Raw genomic sequence first — 18989 nt, 5'->3', positions numbered from 1 at the left:
TGTTGAGTTTCTAGATTTTGAGTGTCCTCTTGGGATGTTTATTGCCCTTGTATGGTAAAAGTACACGGATTGATCTTCCTATGATAATGCTATGATTTTTGTCACCTCAAAGAATGATGTATTTTTTTTTTTTAATTTTTTATTTGATGCTAGTCGGGGTTTTTCCCAAACCTATTTCAAATGCATGTTTTCTCCAATATGTTAAACCTCACATGAATATTTTTATGGATTTTTGGAGCTTTTTATAATAAAAAAGGGGGTTCTTTGGACTTTTGTCCTTATTTATTAAACTGGCATATCATTGTTTGGTTGGTCTTAAGGTTCCATGCTCTTTCTGATTGTTGGTTAGATTAAATATATATATTCATAGTCTTTGTGTGTGATTGCCTTAAAATATTATTAAGTGAATTTCCAACTTAGATTCAAAAACCTATTTGGACATAACTTGTGTACAAGATTTTTTTTTTCTTACAAAATATTGTTATTGTTGTAAGATTGAAAAAACTTCCTTAGATGTTTTGCAAACCTCGGGTAAAGGGAAGACTTTTGAATGCAAAATTGTACATTTTTATGGATTTTGAAAGTCATTTTAAAGTCTTTTGCAAACCTTTTGTTCGGTATAGACATACTTTCATCTCCATGATTGATGTTAAAACATTAGTCATTGTTTCAAAATTTGGACTCTTTGAAATAGAAGATATCACATGGTTAATTTGGTTTTGAACTCTTAACCCCTCTCTCTTGGCTTGTGGTTTAATTTGTCATTTGTGTTTGAAACTAGTTTGTATCAAGATTAATTCTCAAGGATTTCTAAATTGATTGCTCACGTATCACATTGAAGCCTGTAATGATTTCCTTTACACCTCATGTTGAATCTATTCCCTTCAACCTTTTGGTTTAAAACATAAGTCAAAAGGGAGGTTGTGTCTCTTTGGTTTACATCCAATGCCATGAACTTTATCTTCTTGGAAAACGGTGAGCTTTTGTAAAATTTCAACTTAATCTTTTGTTTATCATGGATATTAATTAAAGTGAGACAAATTTTACATGATTTCATTTTTGAGTTAATCTCTAAAATTAATGCCTTTGACAAGTGGATGTGGTCTAAAAATGTTCATTAAATGCATATGATTTCGGGGACAAAATTCTTTTAAGGGGGGAAGAATGTAACACCCCAACCTTTACAAAATAAATAAACAAATAAAAGGGTTGTTTTGGAAATTATTTAAGTGGGGGCATTTTTGTAATAAGACCCAAGCCTAGCCTTAGCCTTTTATGTAACCCACGTTGGCTTCCTTCTCTATTTTTCTGAAGTGCCGCCTCACATCACCTTTCCCTCTTTCTTCTCGTGTTCCCATTCCCCATGGCTGAAAATGCTCTCTTTCATCCTCATGTGAAGCTTATTCACTTTTTAAAGGGAGGTTGTGTCTCTTTGGTTTACATCCAATGCCATGAACTTTATCTTCTTGGAAAACGGTGAGCTTTTGTAAAATTTCAACTTAATCTTTTGTTTATCATGGATATTAATTAAAGTGAGACAAATTTTACATGATTTCATTTTTGAGTTAATCTCTAAAATTAATGCCTTTGACAAGTGGATGTGGTCTAAAAATGTTCATTAAATGCATATGATTTCGGGGACAAAATTCTTTTAAGGGGGGAAGAATGTAACACCCCAACCTTTACAAAATAAATAAACAAATAAAAGGGTTGTTTTGGAAATTATTTAAGTGGGGGCATTTTTGTAATAAGACCCAAGCCTAGCCCTAGCCTTTTATGTAACCCACGTTGGCTTCCTTCTCTATTTTTCTGAAGTGCCGCCTCACATCACCTTTCCCTCTTTCTTCTCGTGTTCCCATTCCCCATGGCTGAAAATGCTCTCTTTCATCCTCATGTGAAGCTTATTCACTTTTTCCTTTTAAATTCCTATCTTGACCGACTCATGGAAGGTTCTTTTCCAATCAAGATCAACCACCAAGAGTTCTAGTGGCTATTTTGGCAAACCCATTTGAAAGACCATCCCTCTAAGTTTGGTTAATTCAATAGATGAGGTAAAAATCTAAGTTTTCTGTCATTTTCTTCTATGAAATTCTTTGGACTTTGTTAGTTTATGATGTTTATGGTATATACTTAATGGGTTTGGTGAGTATTGGAAGTTTAGAGGGTTATGAGGATATGGGCAGTAAGAGTTTTTTTATTAAATTCGAAAATTTCAAACTTTGGGGGTGTTTGCATTGATGGGGTGTTTTGGTTGTCTATTTTTCATTTGATTGGTTTTGACATATGTGAATGTGAGCATGTGCTTGTTGCATGTCAAGTGTTTGGTAAATTGCCTATATGAGTTAAAGAATCGAATTTCTTGACTCGTGTTGCGATGACTATTATATGAGGTTATTAGTTGCATTCATAGTTGTTATTATGTGCTAAAACATGTAGCTTTGAGGTTAATCAAGTCTGAAAGTTTTTGGCATAGTATTAAGATTATAGTAATTTTATTTTGGAATTGTAAATTTGTCATTGACAAATTTGAGTTAGCTGCAATACATAATTTTTAATAAATTATAGAAAAATTGTTTTGGGCTGAATTTTTGATAGTAAATACTATACATATAAGAGCTTATCCCTATTTGATTTCAAGTTTATCAGATAACTTTTTGTGAACCAAACAATTTTTACAAAATGGTTGACGTGCTGTGTATTGAGTCTAAAAGTGTGATGAAAATGCTGGGATTTTGTGGAATTTACTTCAAATCTTTGTTGAATGGATTGGTTTGTAAATTCATGTGCTTTCTTCGACATATGTTTTACTTAGTTAAGTCTAATAATAGTTTGGTTTAATCATTTAGTACTCTAAAGGGAAACTCATGAGATATGCTACCCCTATTATGAATTGACGTGTTTTATGTTATGTTTATAGGTGCACATTACTTGCACTGGAGAATTAAAATGCTTTGGCTTTGTGTAGTGGCACTATGAGTTTGTATGCTTGTTTGGTTTCCGCTTGGGAATGGGTACTTGTCTTAGGTTGGGTAAGTTAGGCTTTAGGGCATTTGATTTGTTTTAGGAGATCTTATTTGATTTTGGAGACAAATGTGATGATAAACTTTATGATAGGTCTTGTTATTAATAGGCTTGTTCCTTATGTTTCTAGGTTTTAAGATTCTTGGCGATGGACCTAGTGACGAGATTGTTGATTTTTTATTTTTATTTTTGCAACTAAGAGGTAATTGGTGTTTACTAATTTGGGAGTTTTTCCAAAACATTGTTGATTATTAAACTATTATATATCAAAGAAATATGTTGATATTTTATATATAAATTGATATTTTATAAATGTTTGATGTGTACGTTGACTATTCGTTTTATGAAAAGCCTTGTGGGATAGCCTAAATTTGTTTAAATTTGTATGTATGAATATATCTTTATATTTTGAGAATTATGAATGGATTATTTTTGTGAGCATCTTGAATATGTTTTGAAAACCTATGGCAAGTCGTGATTAAAAGCTTAGTATTGTATTTAGTCCTTAGTAAGGGATAATCATATTGTAGCTAATCCTTTGTAAGGGACGGTCCCAGAAAAGGGGACAGTGCACATTTGATAGCTCATTAGCAAGGGAGTATACTATTGAGGATTCAAAAAGGAAGCTCCTTAGTAAGAAAGTGCACCTTTAGGTTGCAAAGGAGTCATCCTTAAGAAATGGGATGTAAAGGAGGTTCTAGTCCTAAGAGGGGATAGCACAACCCTGTCAACGGAGTGTAAACGTTGACCACGAGAAAAGCCTAGGAAATTATTTATATGATGGTATTTGTATATATATTATGATGGCTTACAATATAATGATATTTTCTTTTATATGAAATATTTGATGATAAAATATTAATGAGTTACAAGTTATGAATTTGTTGTAAGAATTATTTATTTGAAAGGTTTGTTCCCACACTCCAATGTTAGTGAATTCCACTTATTGAGTTATCTAACCACCCCTTCTATTTTCCCTTTACAGATACATTAGAGGGATTATTAGAGTAGAGATTCTTGAAAGACAACAGTTACGAATTATTTTTTGAAACTGAGGGTTTTATTATTATTGTTATGGTATTAAACACTGTACTGGAGAATTATTTTGAGGATGTTTTGTATTTGGCGGATTAGAGCTCTGACATTTGTGATAAGATTTTAGGTTGTTGGTTTCTTTTATTTAATATTTTTTTGTGGATTATTTAGATTAAATAGAATTTTATTACTTATGATTTTGGGGTGTTACAATTATTTTTATCCCAAAACGAGTCAATCACCCATGATAGCCACCATACACTCAGCGCTAACCCGGCAACAATACAACTTAACAATAAAAGAGACATATGTTGAGGAGGTGTTGAGGATAAGCTTTTAGTCGTTGTCATTGGGGGTTCTTGGGTTGAAGTTGATGTTTAGAACTTTGCTTCATTGATTATTTGTTGGAGTCGTCATTCCCTTCGTGGTTGCGCTTGCGGCTCACCTTTTTTGCATTTTCAAGCTACAACAAAATTTTTCTCAAATATCTTGTAAAGCAAGAGATATAAGATGATTCATCCATAAGTATAATAGCTAAATGAGTAGAAGAAAAAATTTCATGCTAAAAGAGTATATAAATGAGTAGAAGAAAAACTTTCCCATGAATAAGAGAGTTAGTTCCTCCTCCATCCTTAAAGTCCTTCTTCTTGGATGGTTTCTACAAGGTTGGAGTGGATTTTTTTGCATATCTTAGCGTCCTTGGCATGTTGACAAGTTGAAAATGGACCACTTTTTACTCTACATCACGATGCTCCTTTTGTGTTAACAAGACATCATTTGATGCCTTTTGGAATGACAAGTTGGTGTTGATAGCATCATCTTTTGTTGATTTCACATCTTTAGAGACATAATCCCTCTTGTTTCATTTGCTTGACTCCCCAGTTGAGTCGCCAAAAATGTCAGGGACGTTTTGCGACTAGGGCCAAAATTGCAAGATTAGCCCATTCTCCACTTGGGTTCTTTAGAAGTGTTTATTTGTAGAAAATCAAGCCCAAAATTCCAATATTTAATAAATAAAGACTAATGATGCTTTAACAAAAGAGAAATCAAAATGCCATAATTGAAATACAAGAAAATGCAGAAAAAGTACACAAGGTTTGAAATTTCGACCCACAGTCAGCAAAAAGAGGAAATTGAGAGAGATTGTGAGGAAGAGAGGAAAGGTTCCCCTGTACCCATATTTCCACCCCTAAACTTCAAAATTGTGAGAATGTTAGCTGGATGAATGGGCTTTTGGTCTTAAGTTTCAGCTCTATGGGGAAAACGTAGTTGGTTCATTTTGAATATGACTAGGGCCTTTTGTATTGAGTTTTGGGTGCTCTAAGTGACTAGTTTTTGGTTAATAGAAGAGGCTTCGAACCCTAAGGTCCCAATTAAAGAGGTTATGGTCAAATTTGCTTTAATTGGGTAAAAGGATTTGTTTACTTTTTGCATAATTTGGGAAATGGAGTGGCCTAAATTCATAGGCTGATGTTTCCTGAACATGATAGGCCCTTGGAGTTTGCATTTGGCTGTTGTAGCAGACAAGGCTAGCCACTTAGGGTCAGCTATATGTTTCATGTTTTAGGCAAAAAATGGTAGAGCAGAAAAGTCAGACCATAGTCAGCCAGAGCATAAAGGCTCTTTTAAGGTGGAAATTTCGGGTACAAGACCTCCTCCATGAGCCTGAGGTGCTACCAATGTCCCTTACCCACTTGGTAGCTTGCATGGGCTAGGCTCATGCAAAAAGTCCAAAAGGAACTGATCCACACCCTTCAAACCACAATTCCTCCATTTCCCCCATAAATCACATGGGTTTGGGCTATACTTAAAAGAACAAAATATAATTTAGTATATAAATCGGGTCCATAATGAGGTCAGGTTTGATTGAGTCGGGCTTGTAGAAAATGTGCCATAAAAATGAGTATCAACAATATTTATAGGGTCTTAAAGCCCCTTCTTTCTAAAAACCTCCCTCAGAATCATTTGACAAACTAATATAGTTTTCATGCTAGATGATATGTAAGATTAAGATCAACATTTAAATTCCCAATGATAATAATTTTGTTATTAATTAATTTTGGGCTGTATGTCATTTTTGCCTTTTCCATCTTGGACATTTCAAATTATAAGGAAGCAAAAACCAATTTATCAGATCGACTAGAGTTATTGTGCACTGTGACTATTATAATTGTTACTTCCAAAGAATTATAAGTACTCTGAATATAATTGAAGCCTCATAAAGTGCTGTATTTCATGTATTCAGTTTGATTTTGGAAATTATGCTATTTTGTTTCTTTCTGGTATAATTCTCTCTTGGCAAAAAATTGATTTCTTAAATCGCTAGGTGATTTTTCTTTACGGTTTAAATGACCAAAAAATTCCATTTTGAGTTTGTTGTCAAACCCATTGTTGGAACAACCAAAAGATATTGCCGAAACCCAAAGGGTGGACTTGTTGGGTTTAATTAGTTTTAGATGGGCCCAGGTCTTTATTGAATGTGGATTGTCTAGATTTTATTTGGGCATGGCAGATTGGGTTATAGTTAATTTCCGAGAGTGGGCTGTGTTTGGACTGGGGTTGTGAAACTGTGGGCTCATGTAATGGGTCGGGGTAGACAAGCTGAAACAATAGAATCGGCCCATCAATTCTTTTTTAAAGTCGAGTATCGTGTAAAACAATAGAATAGGCCCATCATTAACGTTTTAAAAGAGATTCATATATGTGTCAAAATTTTCTACACCATTCTCTTTTTTTTGATGAGTCTACACCATTCTCTTTTTTATTATTCTACATGTAATTATACGGCTAATGCGGGATTGTTTTTGTTTATACTATAAGTTCTTAAGTTTTCCCGAATCTTAATAATTTTTTGATTTATGACTAATCTTGTTCTTTCCCTAAACTACTTAAGTTGTTGCTCTTCCAAAAAATGAGAGTTTAAAGGAGTTTCTGTAAAAAAATAGTTCAGATTATAACTAGGATAGTTACCAAAAACAAACAAAAATAAATAAGAGAGACAAAAAGATTATCACTGACATTGTTTTATTTCACTTTTCAGCTGGTTGGAGAAAAGATGGAGCAGACCCTTTTGCAGTGAAGAATTTTGAAAGCAACAATGACTATTGGATGGGCTTCACACAGGACTAATGGACTATATTGCTCATCACAGTAATCCTCAGGCTCTTTTTTTTTTTTTTTAATTTTTATCTAATTTTTATTTTCATATATATCTAATCTTTATGCATTCTATCATTAAAAATAAAAAATTACGAAAAAAGAGATATTTTAAATAAACAAGTGTTCGATTAACTATAACTCGGAATTTCATGAAATAAATGAGATATCTTTTTAATTCATTTGTTGGACGTTTAATGTGTGAGGTTTTCTATTTATTCTATGGGAAATTTGGTAAGAAGTAAAGTCCTACTCTACATGCTGCCAAAGTAGGATGAATTGTGAAGTTCCGAAGCCAGTTTGTAATTGCTTTGAGCTAGTCTACTATAATTTTATTGAACATTTTAGTTTAGCAAGTAAGGAATGTCCTTGAACAAACCATATTTTTCAATCTCCAATGACTTGTTTCTGGAATTTTTTTTCCCTCATTTGCTCTCTGTTTTTTTTTTTTTGGTGCCAATATTGAAGCCTAATGTTGCTTATTTTTTAATAAAATGATGGAACAACTGACAAACTAAGTGTGAAAGTTGTTGTGTAACTGTGTGTAATAATTGAATAATGAGCCGTATTATTGAAAAGAGAGCACATACAAATGTTTACGTGATTCGGCTTAATAGCCTATTATAGTGAAAAAGCTCTTGTCGACCACATATTATATTAAGCACTTGTGTTACAATAAACTCAATATAAAGTTTATATACCAGAGAATATATTATTAATCCTAGACTAACCTTAGAGTCATAGACTAACCTAAAGTTAATGCGCTTGTTCTACAAGTACATGGGTCTATATAATTGGTATAAGCAACTTGGATCATAATATGTCAAGTAACATAACTTTTCTTTTTCCGAGTTTCAAGTTATTGATTCATTTTTCTCCGTTTAACTTTATAATAATTTGATTTTGATGAACTTTTATATATATATATATATATATATGCACACACATACATACAGATATATATATATATATATATATAAGTCACATGGAAGAAATTATAAATTTGGACATCGGACCGCCATCTGATTGGTCCTGTAAGATACTATTCAGCTCCTGCACAAATCTTTCCATTGCTAGGGTCGGCAAGCACATAGGCACCATAATCCCATCCTCTCCTTTACTATTCATCACTTCAATGTAAAATGAAGTAGCACTAGTACTCGGGCTTTCAAAAATGTTGGCTACTCCACCATAGATTGCCTTTCCCCACCCATAGTCTACGTCTCTGAACCCCACACGTGCCGTGTTTGACACAACGAAGGATTGCACAATGGTGGTACGAGGTCGGCCTTTACTCACCACCAGGTCTATAAATGATCGAATGTACTCATCATTGACATTAGCTTTTGCCTTTCGGACTAGTTCCAATGCGTACTCTAAAGGGCTCTCACAAAGCTCCCTAGCCGTTGTTACTGCAAGAGAGATTGCATATGCATTGCCATAATACCCTCTTGGTAATGGAGGGTTCAATATGGTTCGCACATTATTCATAAATATCAAGCGCACTTGGTCTTCTGGGTCTGGTGAAAGTGCTATGGTACGACATCGCCATAAGAACGCAGTTAGTACCTCAAATGTGGAATATTTACCCAAGTGGTGAGGTATCTTTTTACGAATAGCAGATACTTGGGTTGATCCAAAGAAGAAAGAGCAACAGGCTAGTTCATGAAGAGAGTTGATGATCAAGCTCTGAGGCTTAACCAATTCATCAAATTCGTGATGTGTGCATGTCACCTGTGGTGGGTTCCTAGCGTTGAGAAGTTCCCTTTGCCACACAGGTGGGATTGAAGGTGCACATACTCCTCGTGCCATCTCACCCATGGCATTCATGAATTGAACTATGCTGGGAGCATCACTCATAAGATGGTTGAGGCGTAGGGCAAAGATAAATCCGCCACACCTTAGTCGTGTCACCTGCGGATTCACACAATTAAAACCAATTAAAAAAGCATGTGTGTTTTTACAACTATTAGGAACATTTGTTATGGCTAATGATAATATTTTTTTTGAGATAGTTACCATCGTTGCTAACCCCACAGTTCAAATCATTTCTTACAAGATTCTAAGCATTTTGTGCATAGAAATGTGTCAATTTGGCTAATGATAATACTTTGGATGTCTTAGACTTGTTATTATAATTTCACATGTATGACTAACCCAATTAAATAACAAGGTGGAATGCATATGCTAATGATATTATAATTCTTAAGAGTAACACTAGAGATACAAACTTTTTTACAAATTTTTTTTACAAATTAATGCTAATGTGATGAGTAGTTATTGATAAATGAAAAAGTAATGTTAATGGTGGGTCTAAATGAAAACCAATAAAAAGTCGGCCACATTAACATTTTGTAAAAATATTGAAAAATAGTTTGTAACTGTAGCATTACTCAACTCTTAATTAATATATATATATATATATATCGGAATTGGACATTATAAAAATTGTAATAACTCTTTCAACATTCGACAAGTCACTATTATAGAAAATGTTATAATAGCAGTACAAAACAGCACCAAGCCTTTAGTTTTTGTTTTATGATATAGGGACTTTATTTAAATGAAAGAGAAGTCTTTGGACACCACAAAAAAAAGTTTTTCTATATTTAAAAAAATTTAAGTAGCATATATTTTATGGGGAGGGGAGAGAATTATTTTATATACGGGTTGCATCATGCATGTAACAAATGTCTCCTAGTTATTAGCATGAATCACACAATGTCGTTTTTTTTGAGAATGTAATCACACAATGTTGTTGATATTGTATCATGCTGGCTGGTACCGTTCCAAATGCTAATTAATACTGGAACATACCAAATATATGCAATGGGGTTGGTACCGTACGTTCCAAATGCTAATTAAAATAAGTATTTGTAAAATAAGTTTTGGGTTTTAAAATAAGTTATTTTAATCTCTCAAAATCCTAACCAAACAGACTTTTTGTCAACTTATACTATTTTTATCAAATATGTCAAAAAATATAGCATTTAGCATCTTAAAACATTACTTTATCTATTTTAATACTTCATTTTATAATACACAAAACATCAAAGGTTTTATTTTTTTTTACTTCATTAAAATATTATTTATTTATTATTTATAATTCTTTTTTTATCTAATAAGAGAGAGAAATGTCATGAGAGAGAGAAAAAGAAATAAAATAATAAAAAATCTTAGCAACTTGCTACAGTAGGGTGTCAAAAATGGCACTCCGCTGTAGCAAAGATATCAAAATTTTTAAGAATAGCATGTTTGATGTGGATAATATTTAAAAAAAATAAGAGCTAAAATTATGATTTAACATTTTTCACGTTTTTGATATGAATACTTTTTTTTTATTTCTTTTTCTTTGTTTTTTGTGCCTAAGATATTTTGTCGCTTTCGCTACTATTGAACCTGTATACTTGTTTAACCAATAATATGTGCCACTTTGCTTTAATATTTTTTTGGCATATTGGGTGAGATATGAGTTTCTAATTTTAAAACTCTCATAAATGTTTAACTATTAAACGTATTAATAAAAAAATAATTATATACACATAACGATAATAATATCAATAATAAATAAATAATTATAGAACTATTTATCAAACACCTTTAAGCGTATTTTATTATTTTATCAAAATGATTGAAATGAGTGAGATTAGGCATACTAATACCTCAAATCATTTCAATTGATTTAAGAGGAAAACCTGTAAACCACTAATCTGAAGAAACTAAGAACAAATTAAGCATATGTTACCTGGATAAGCAATAATGGGCAATTAAGCATTTCTCCTGAGCCAGGAACATCATAAAGGAGCTCATCTATACACGGAAATGGAGGATGAATTGCATGTCCAAACTGGTCTAGCGAAACATCAGCATCAGCTTCAATGAACATGACACCTTCACCTGTACATTCTACCATAAGCTTTGCACCAGGCCCTTCCCTAAGTCTACCTGCAAAAGGGTAGTAGAATACAAGTGTCTGTGACAGTGCTTCTCTAATGACCTTCACTGGATCTCTCCCTTGCATTGAGGGATTATATTTGTAGAATTGTATAGTTGGGATTTGAAATCGAAGGCTGTCTCGATCATCCAAGTCTGAAAGCTGTTTAAATTCATGAGGAGTGGGCTTAGCTGGAGATACCAGTTCTGGTTCACACCTTCTCACTGTGAACACCAGAGAAGTGAATGACGGAGCCATGATTGCCATAGATGCTCAGAGCTACAGCACCTTTCAAGGAGGAAAGTTTGATTATTGTAAATGGAGAGCATAGGGAAATCCGGTAGTTTTGTCTCATTTTTTCATTATTTTAATACTAAAGGCCAGCAAGAGTTGTGTTTGAATTCTTCCAAACCCCCATGTGAGCCAGCTATAGCAATTGGATTGGACTCTGGGTCGGTAATCTTCTCTTTCTCTATGTGCCCGTTTGTTTGCACTTTCCAACAGCAAAAAATGCTTTTTGAAACCAAATAATGTATGCATTTGATAAATCAAATAAAACCTGCGTTTTGAAAATGCTACTTTTTGAAATGTGAAGCAACTTCAATTTAACACACCACAGCTCTTTAGAGCAATTACATTAGTCTGTGCAAAAGATTTTGTCTATTTTATACAAAAAATTTACTTTTTTTATTTTATACTATTACTTTTACAAAACACCTATATCAGTTTATTTATTATATATACTTTTTATTAAAATAATATTTCCCTTACTTTTTTTATTATTTTCCACCTACCCTACCTACCCTTCTTTTTCCTCCGAATACACCCCTTCTTCTTCACACAATCCTTATCTCTATCTCCGCCTCTCTTTCTCCTCTTCTTCTTCTTCTTCTTTTTTTCTTTTTTTTTTTTTTTGTTTTTCCTTGAGAATCTTTTCCTTCCATTCTCCATCAACCATCACAAGCATTACATCAACACCTTTCTTTTTCCTTTGAATACACCCTCTTCTTCTTCACACAATCCTTATCTCTATCTCCGCCTCTCTTTCTTCTCTTCTTCTTCTTTTTTTTTTTTTTTTTTGAGAATCTTTTTGTTTCCTCTTCTCCGTCAACCCATTACAAGCACTCCATCAACACTGATCTCCATCAACATTGATCTGCATCAACATTGATCTCCGTCAACCCATCACCGATCTCGATCAACACCAATTCACATTAACCCATCATCGATCTTCATCAACACCGATCCAAATCGCCTCTCCAATCCATTATCCATGATCACCGATCATTGATCCAACGATTCTAGTGGTTGATTTTTTTTGTTGATTTTGTGGTTGATTTTTTTATTTTTGTAGTTGATTTTGTGTCTGTGGGAGTATGTGTATCAGAGGAAGAAAGAACATGAGAGGGAGGGTTAGTTTTGCAGATGGAGAAGAGAGAGAAAAAAAAAGGAGCGAACCAGAAATTATTAAAATATTAAATGCACATGCTACAGTAACCGTGCATATATGCACGGTTACTGTAGCAATTGTGCATTTATGCACAATTTTGCACTTACTGATGTGGGTGGTTTTTTGCTCAAATTGTGTAAAATCAGTTAGTTTTTTTATTTTGCACAACTTTGCTTAGACTGATGTAATTGCTCTTAGAGCTTTTGCAAAAGCCAACGGGTGTTCATAAATATTATCATTGAGAGGTTGTCTTCAATTACTAAATTGGCCAAACATTTTATTGAAAACCCAGTTTTGCCCTTTGATAAATCAAGGTCTGTAGCTCATCTCTTGGATTCCTCTCATCTCATCTTCAGAACAAGCCTCTCTGTGCTACTTTTTCTTCTTCTTCTCTTCTCTATTATTATTATTTTTTTAATTTACGTCTTACATATCTAATCTCCCTCTTGCTTTGCTTCACATTGGTTGGTAAAAAAAAGAGCTCAAACACAAGGGACTCAAAGCTCGAAAGACAGTCACATATACACAAAACACAAAAGTCTCAAAACACACTGAAACTCACACACACAACAATGGAGTGTACTTGGCCTGAGAGCTTACCTTCTAGCAAGAAAAAGGCAATAGAAGAGCTTGTTCAAGGCCGTGATATTGCAAATTAGCTACGTTCTTTGCTTAATAAGTCAGCTGGAGACAATAACAACAAACAAGAAGAAGGCAGCCCCGCTGAAGATCTTGTTCTGAAATTCTTGAAGTCCTTTACTAGTATGTGGTGGAGTGTGTGGGGCTTTGTGTGGAGGAAAGTAAAAGAAAAGGAAAATAAGAAGATGAGGAAGAAGTGAACGAGTGGATGAGAAAAAAGTGAAAGAAAAATGTTTTAAAGAGTTTTTGGGTTTGGGTAAAGCAACGTGGAAGAAAATATGGAGAGTGGAACATAGATTATTTCACATTTTTTTTCACAACTTTGATGTTAANACTCAGCTTTTATAATAAACCTAGTTTCATACCTCACTTTTTAAAAACCCCACTTTTTCAAAAAGCCCAGTTCCAAAAAGCTGAACTAAACTCACCCTATATCTATATCTTCTCTTACTCAACTTGACTCTCAGCCACAACCTATATTCTTGGGCTTTGATTTTAAACCAGCGGACAAAAAAAATGCTTTCCTTTCTCACTCTTCTAGGGTTGTTGCATCCCTAGCACAACAATTTTTGTTGTTAGCCTCTATGTCGCTTATTCAAAGCTTCCACATTATACTAAGATTCCAGTTGAAAATATTTGGAATGGATTTGATGATTTCCAGCAACTAGCGTGTGATTTTTGGTTGTTTGACATCAATGTTTAGAGCGAGCTCTGGCAACATTCTTCAAAGCAGTGGCGGAGCCAGGATTTTGGTTCAGAGGGGGCAAAATTGAAAGACAATATTTAAAGTGAAATTAATCTAAAAAATATTAATCGATAATAAAAAAAATAAATAACAATTATAAAAAAATAAATATATTTCATATCGTTAAAATAAATAAACAAAAATAACCAATTCATAGTTACTACAAAATTTACAACAAAAGTTTATAAATTGATGTGGTAAAAATGTGATTAGTGTTACTTAAACAATATAATGAATAGATGTTTAGAATTATTTTTTGTGATTGATGACATGCCAATTTGTAAGATATAAGTAGTAAAATTTGTAACATCTTTAGCATCACTCAACAATAAAATACTGTGAAAAACAATATAATGAATAGATGTTTAGAATTATTTTTTGTGATTGGTGACTGCCAATTTGTAAGATATAAGTAGTAAAATTTGTAATATCTCTAACATCATTTAACAATAAAATACTATGAAAAGTATCATTAATAGTGAAAATGATAAAAATAATTATAGAAAAAAAAAAAAAAACAATTGTGAAATAGGTGTCAAACGTGTAGCAAGACAAAAGCTACGTACAAGAACAGTGAAATATGTGAAAAGGTGAGATGGTTTGATGTTTGAGGAAACTGTTTTTTACTTTCTTTTTCCTGTCAGCGTCACTTTCAAGTTTCAAGCAATTGAGAGTCCTTTTTTCTGTTTTTTCTCTATGCACTTAAGATTACATGGATAAAAAAATTTTAGGAGAAGTCAGAGGGGGCAGGTGCCCCCCCTCACCCCCCTCTGGCTCCGCCCCTGCTTCAAAGGTGTGTGCCAAGAGCAATTTTCTTAAGGATGGAGACATTGACACTTCCCTTTTCAAGCAGAATCTTGAATTCAAGAATGATTAAGGCGTTGGCATGGTCTTGGAATGCATGCACTTGTCACGACTTGAGATATATGAGCATGCCATGGCTTGGCATGTGTGGATTGACCATGATTTTGGATGCGTGAGCTTGTCATGGCTTAGAGTGCATGAGCATGTCATGGCTTTGGTGAGAGGGAACAGAGTCTGGCTTTCCTTCTTTGTCGGATGCTTCGAGAAGGTTTTCGTTTTGTCCCTTATTGTAATTATCATTTATATTAGTAAATGATAGTCATGTCTAAACATTAGCACAAACGACTTATAGAAAATATTTTGATTAAAAATTTGAAGGACTGAAATGGTTTAAGTGGTGTATAAAAAAGATGAATTAGCAAAAAGAAAACTTGAGAGTCTTAGCTTAAGCGTGCTTTGACAATAGCATATCGCTCGTATGACTTCAAGACTTGGTTTATGAAATGTCACTACTTGAAGACTTAGTGTATGGAATATCTAGTGACTTGCGGTGGGCTTAGCTATGGCCTTTAGAAATTTGGCAGAGACTTTATTTAGCGGTGATGCAAAAAATATTCAATTGCGAAGGGTTGCACACAACAACAATTATTCTCATCCCAAAACCAGTCAATCACTCGTGACAGCCTCCATACGCTCGGCGCTAACCCGGCAACAATACAACTCAACAATAAAAGAGATATATGTTGAGGAGATGTTGAGGATGAGCTTTTAGCCGCTATCATTGGGGGTTCTTGGGTTGAAGTCGATGTTTAGAACTTTGCTTTGTTGATTATTGGTTGGAGTTGTCAATCCCTTTGCGGTTGGGCTTGCGGCTCACCTTTTTTGCATTTTCAAGCTAGAACAAATTTTTTCACAAATATCATGTAAAGCAAGAGATATAGGATGATTCATCCATAAGTATAATAGCTAAATGAGTAGAAGAAAAAATTTCCCACTAAAAGAGTATATAAATGAGTAGAAGAAAAACTTTCCCATGAATAAGAGAGTTAGTTCCTCCTCTATCCTTAAAGTCCTTCTTCTTGGATGGTTTCTGCAAGATTGGAGTAGATTTTTTGCATATCTTAGTGTCCTTGGCATGGTGACGAGCTGAAAATGGACCACTTCTTACTTTACATCACGATGCTCCTTTTGTGTTAACAGGACATCATTTGATGCCTTTTGGAATGAAAAGTTGGTGTTGATAGCATCATCTTCTATTGATTTCACATCTTTAGAGACATAATCCCTCTTGTTTCAGTTGCTTGACTCCCCAGTGGAGTCGCCAAAAATGTTAATAGACGTTTTGCGACAAGGGCCAAAATTGCAAGATCAGCCCATATCTCTCCTTGGGTTCTTTAGAAGTGTTTATTTGTAGAAAATCAAGACCAAAATTCTAATATTTAATAAATAAAGGCTAATGATGTTTTAACAAAAGAGAAATCAAAATTCTATAATCAAAATACAAGAAAATGCAGAAAAAGTACACAAGGTTTGAAACTTCGACCCATAGTCAGCAAGAAAAGGAAATTGAGAGAGGTTGTGAGAAAGTGAGGAAAGGTTCCTCTATACCCATATTTCCATCCCTTAAGTTTCAGAATTGTGAGAATGTTAGCTGGTTGAATGGGCTATTGGTCTCAAGTTTCAGCTTTATGGGGAAAACGTAGTTGGTTCATTTTGAATATGATTAGAGCCTTTTGTATTGAGTTTGGGGTGCTTTAAGTGACTGATTTTTGTTAATAGAAGAGGCTTTGAACCCCAAGGTCTCAATTAAAGAGGTTATGGTCATATTTGCTTTAATTGGGTAAGAAGGTTGGCTTGCTTTTTGCATAATTTGGGAAATGGAGTGGCCTAAATTCATGGGTAAATGGGTTGATGTTTCCTGAACATGGCCGGCCCTTGGAGTTCACATTTGGTTGTTGCAACAGACAAGGCCAGCCACTTAGGGTCAGCTATATGTTTCATGTTTTAGGCAAAAAATGGTAGAGCATATAAGTCGGGCCATAGTCAGCCAGAGCATAAAGGCTCTTTTAAGGTAGAAATTTCGGATACAAGACTTCCTCCATGAGCCTAAGTTGCTACCAGTGTCCCTTACCCACTTGGTAGCATGCATGGGCTAGGCTCATGCAAAATGTTCGAAAGGAACCAATCCACACCCTCCAAACCACACTTCCTCCATTTCCCTCATAAATCACATGGGCTTGGGACATGTTTAAAAGAATAAAATATAATTTAGTATATAAATTGAGCCCATAAGAGCATTACCATCAGGTATGCTATACCAAATGTCATTTTACCACATAAAAACCTACTTTATCAATTTTAACACATCATTTTACAATTTAACATTCATCACATCTTCTATTTTTCAATTCTATACATTAAAATAATATATACAAATATTAAAATAACATTAAAAAAACCAATCATATAAACTTAGTTTTTCCACCATCACTTCCACCAACTCACTGCCATGGTGCCACCCCCACCACAGCCCACCATTGTTACAAATCCATCACAACCAACCAAAATCAACCAATCGACAACAACCAAAATCAGCTTCAGTGGTGGCTTCAGGCAAGGCAACTCCAGGCGAGATCGGCAGCTCTAGGCGAGGCAACTTCAGGCCAGATCAACTTCAGCGGCTTGAGTTGGCTTTAGGCGAGCTTGGCTTGAGGTGGCGGTAGGCGAGGTCGGTTTCAATGGCTTAAGGATGAGAGAGGAAGAGAATGACAAAGAAGAGGGAGTTATGGAGGATGATCTAGACGAATATGGCAGCGAGATTGGCAGCAAGTCGGCGGCTTCAGTGAGATCAGTGGCTTTGGTGAGATCGGTAAGAGAGAAGAAATGAAGGGCAGAGAGAAGAAGTTCCAGATGAGAGAGAGAGAGAGAGAGAGAGAGAGAGAGTGAGAGAGAGTCTAAGTGAATGAGAGAGACAGATGAATAAAAATATAATAAACCCGTGTGCTATATTGCTCCATACCGTGCCAAAGTTATCACGGTACTGTAACATGATGTAAAATTTTGACACATTTAGAACACCTCATGAGGCTTGAATAGTGGTGTTTGGTGTGTCAAATGCCAAATATTTGGCATTTGACACACCTGATGGTAGTGCTCTAATGAGGTCAAGCTTGATTGAGTCGGGTTTGTAGAGAATGTGTTGCGAAAATGAGTACCAACAGCATGTATAGGGTCTTAAAGCCGGCAAAATTTGCCAAATAATAGATTTTTAGAAAAATTTTTGGTGCATGGCATGCGGATGAAAGATTTTAGTTAGTTGGACTGTTTTTGAAAATCGAGTTTAAGAAACTCGACTTCCAACCCATTTTTCTTTTGCCATAAGTCTGAAATGGATCAAAAAAAAAAAATGGGCCGCTCCTGGTAACGGAGGTTCAATATGGCTCGCATATTATTCATAAATATGAAGCGCACTTGGTCTTCTGGGTCTGGTGAAAGTGCTATGGAACGACATCGCCACAAAGACGCAGTTAGTACCTCAAATGTGGAATATTTACCCAAGTGGTGAGGTATGTTTTTACGAATAGCAAATACTAGGGTTGATCCACAGAAGAAAGAGCAACATGCTAGTTCATGAAGAAAGTTGATGATCAAGCTCTGAGGCTTAACCAATTCATCAAATTCGTGATATGTGCATGTCACCTGTGGTAGGTTCCTAGCGTTGAGAAGTTCCCTTTGCCACACAGGTGGGATTGAAGGTGCACACACTCCTCGTGCCATCTCACCCATGGCATTCATGAATTGAACTATGCTAGGAGCATCACTCATGAGATGGTTGAGGCGTAGGGCAAAGATAAATCCGCTAAACCTTAGTCGTGTCACCTGCAGATTAACACAATTAAAACCAATTACGAAAGCATGTGTGTTTTTGAACATTTCTTGTAGCAAATGATAATATTTTTTTGAGATAGTTATAATCGTTGCTAACCCTGCAATTCGAACCATTTTCTTTAAGATCTTAAGTATTTTGTGTATGAGTAGGTGCCAATTTAGCTAATAATAATACTTTGGATGTCTTAAACTTGTCATTATAATTTCACATATATGACTAACCTAGTTAAATAACAAGGTAGAATGCATATGCCAATGATATTATAACTTTTAAGAGTAATGCTAGAGATACAAATTTTTTTACAAATTTTTTTTAC

The 18989-nt window shown here is 34.5% G+C and overlaps 2 protein-coding genes across 2 annotated transcripts in view; both read right to left on the bottom strand.

Annotated features, from left to right (window-relative positions):
* Nucleotides 1-7841: 7841 nt before the first annotated feature.
* Nucleotides 7842-13508, bottom strand: LOC111989499 (benzyl alcohol O-benzoyltransferase). Its single transcript, XM_065764196.1, has 3 exons — nucleotides 13197-13508; nucleotides 10958-11434; nucleotides 7842-9126 (listed from the first exon to the last, which is right to left on the bottom strand). Exons 2-3 carry the CDS (start codon nucleotides 11411-11413, stop codon nucleotides 8194-8196), a joined length of 1389 nt encoding a protein of 462 aa, XP_065620268.1. The 5' UTR covers nucleotides 11414-11434; nucleotides 13197-13508; the 3' UTR covers nucleotides 7842-8193.
* Nucleotides 13509-18177: 4669 nt separating this feature from the next.
* Nucleotides 18178-18989, bottom strand: part of LOC111989463 (benzyl alcohol O-benzoyltransferase-like) — a 6599-nt gene continuing 5787 nt past the window's right edge. The window contains exon 3 of the mRNA XM_065764189.1: nucleotides 18178-18663. Within this exon, the coding sequence (XP_065620261.1) occupies nucleotides 18178-18663 (486 nt within the window). The remainder of the gene's footprint in view (nucleotides 18664-18989) is intronic.

Source organism: Quercus suber, unplaced genomic scaffold (genome assembly GCF_002906115.3).
Source record: "Quercus suber isolate HL8 unplaced genomic scaffold, Cork oak 2.0 scaffold_544, whole genome shotgun sequence".
In the NCBI taxonomy this organism is placed as follows: Eukaryota; Viridiplantae; Streptophyta; class Magnoliopsida; order Fagales; family Fagaceae; genus Quercus; species Quercus suber.
Note: the sequence above shows the minus strand (reverse complement) of the source record. Positions and strands in the feature narration are given on the sequence as shown.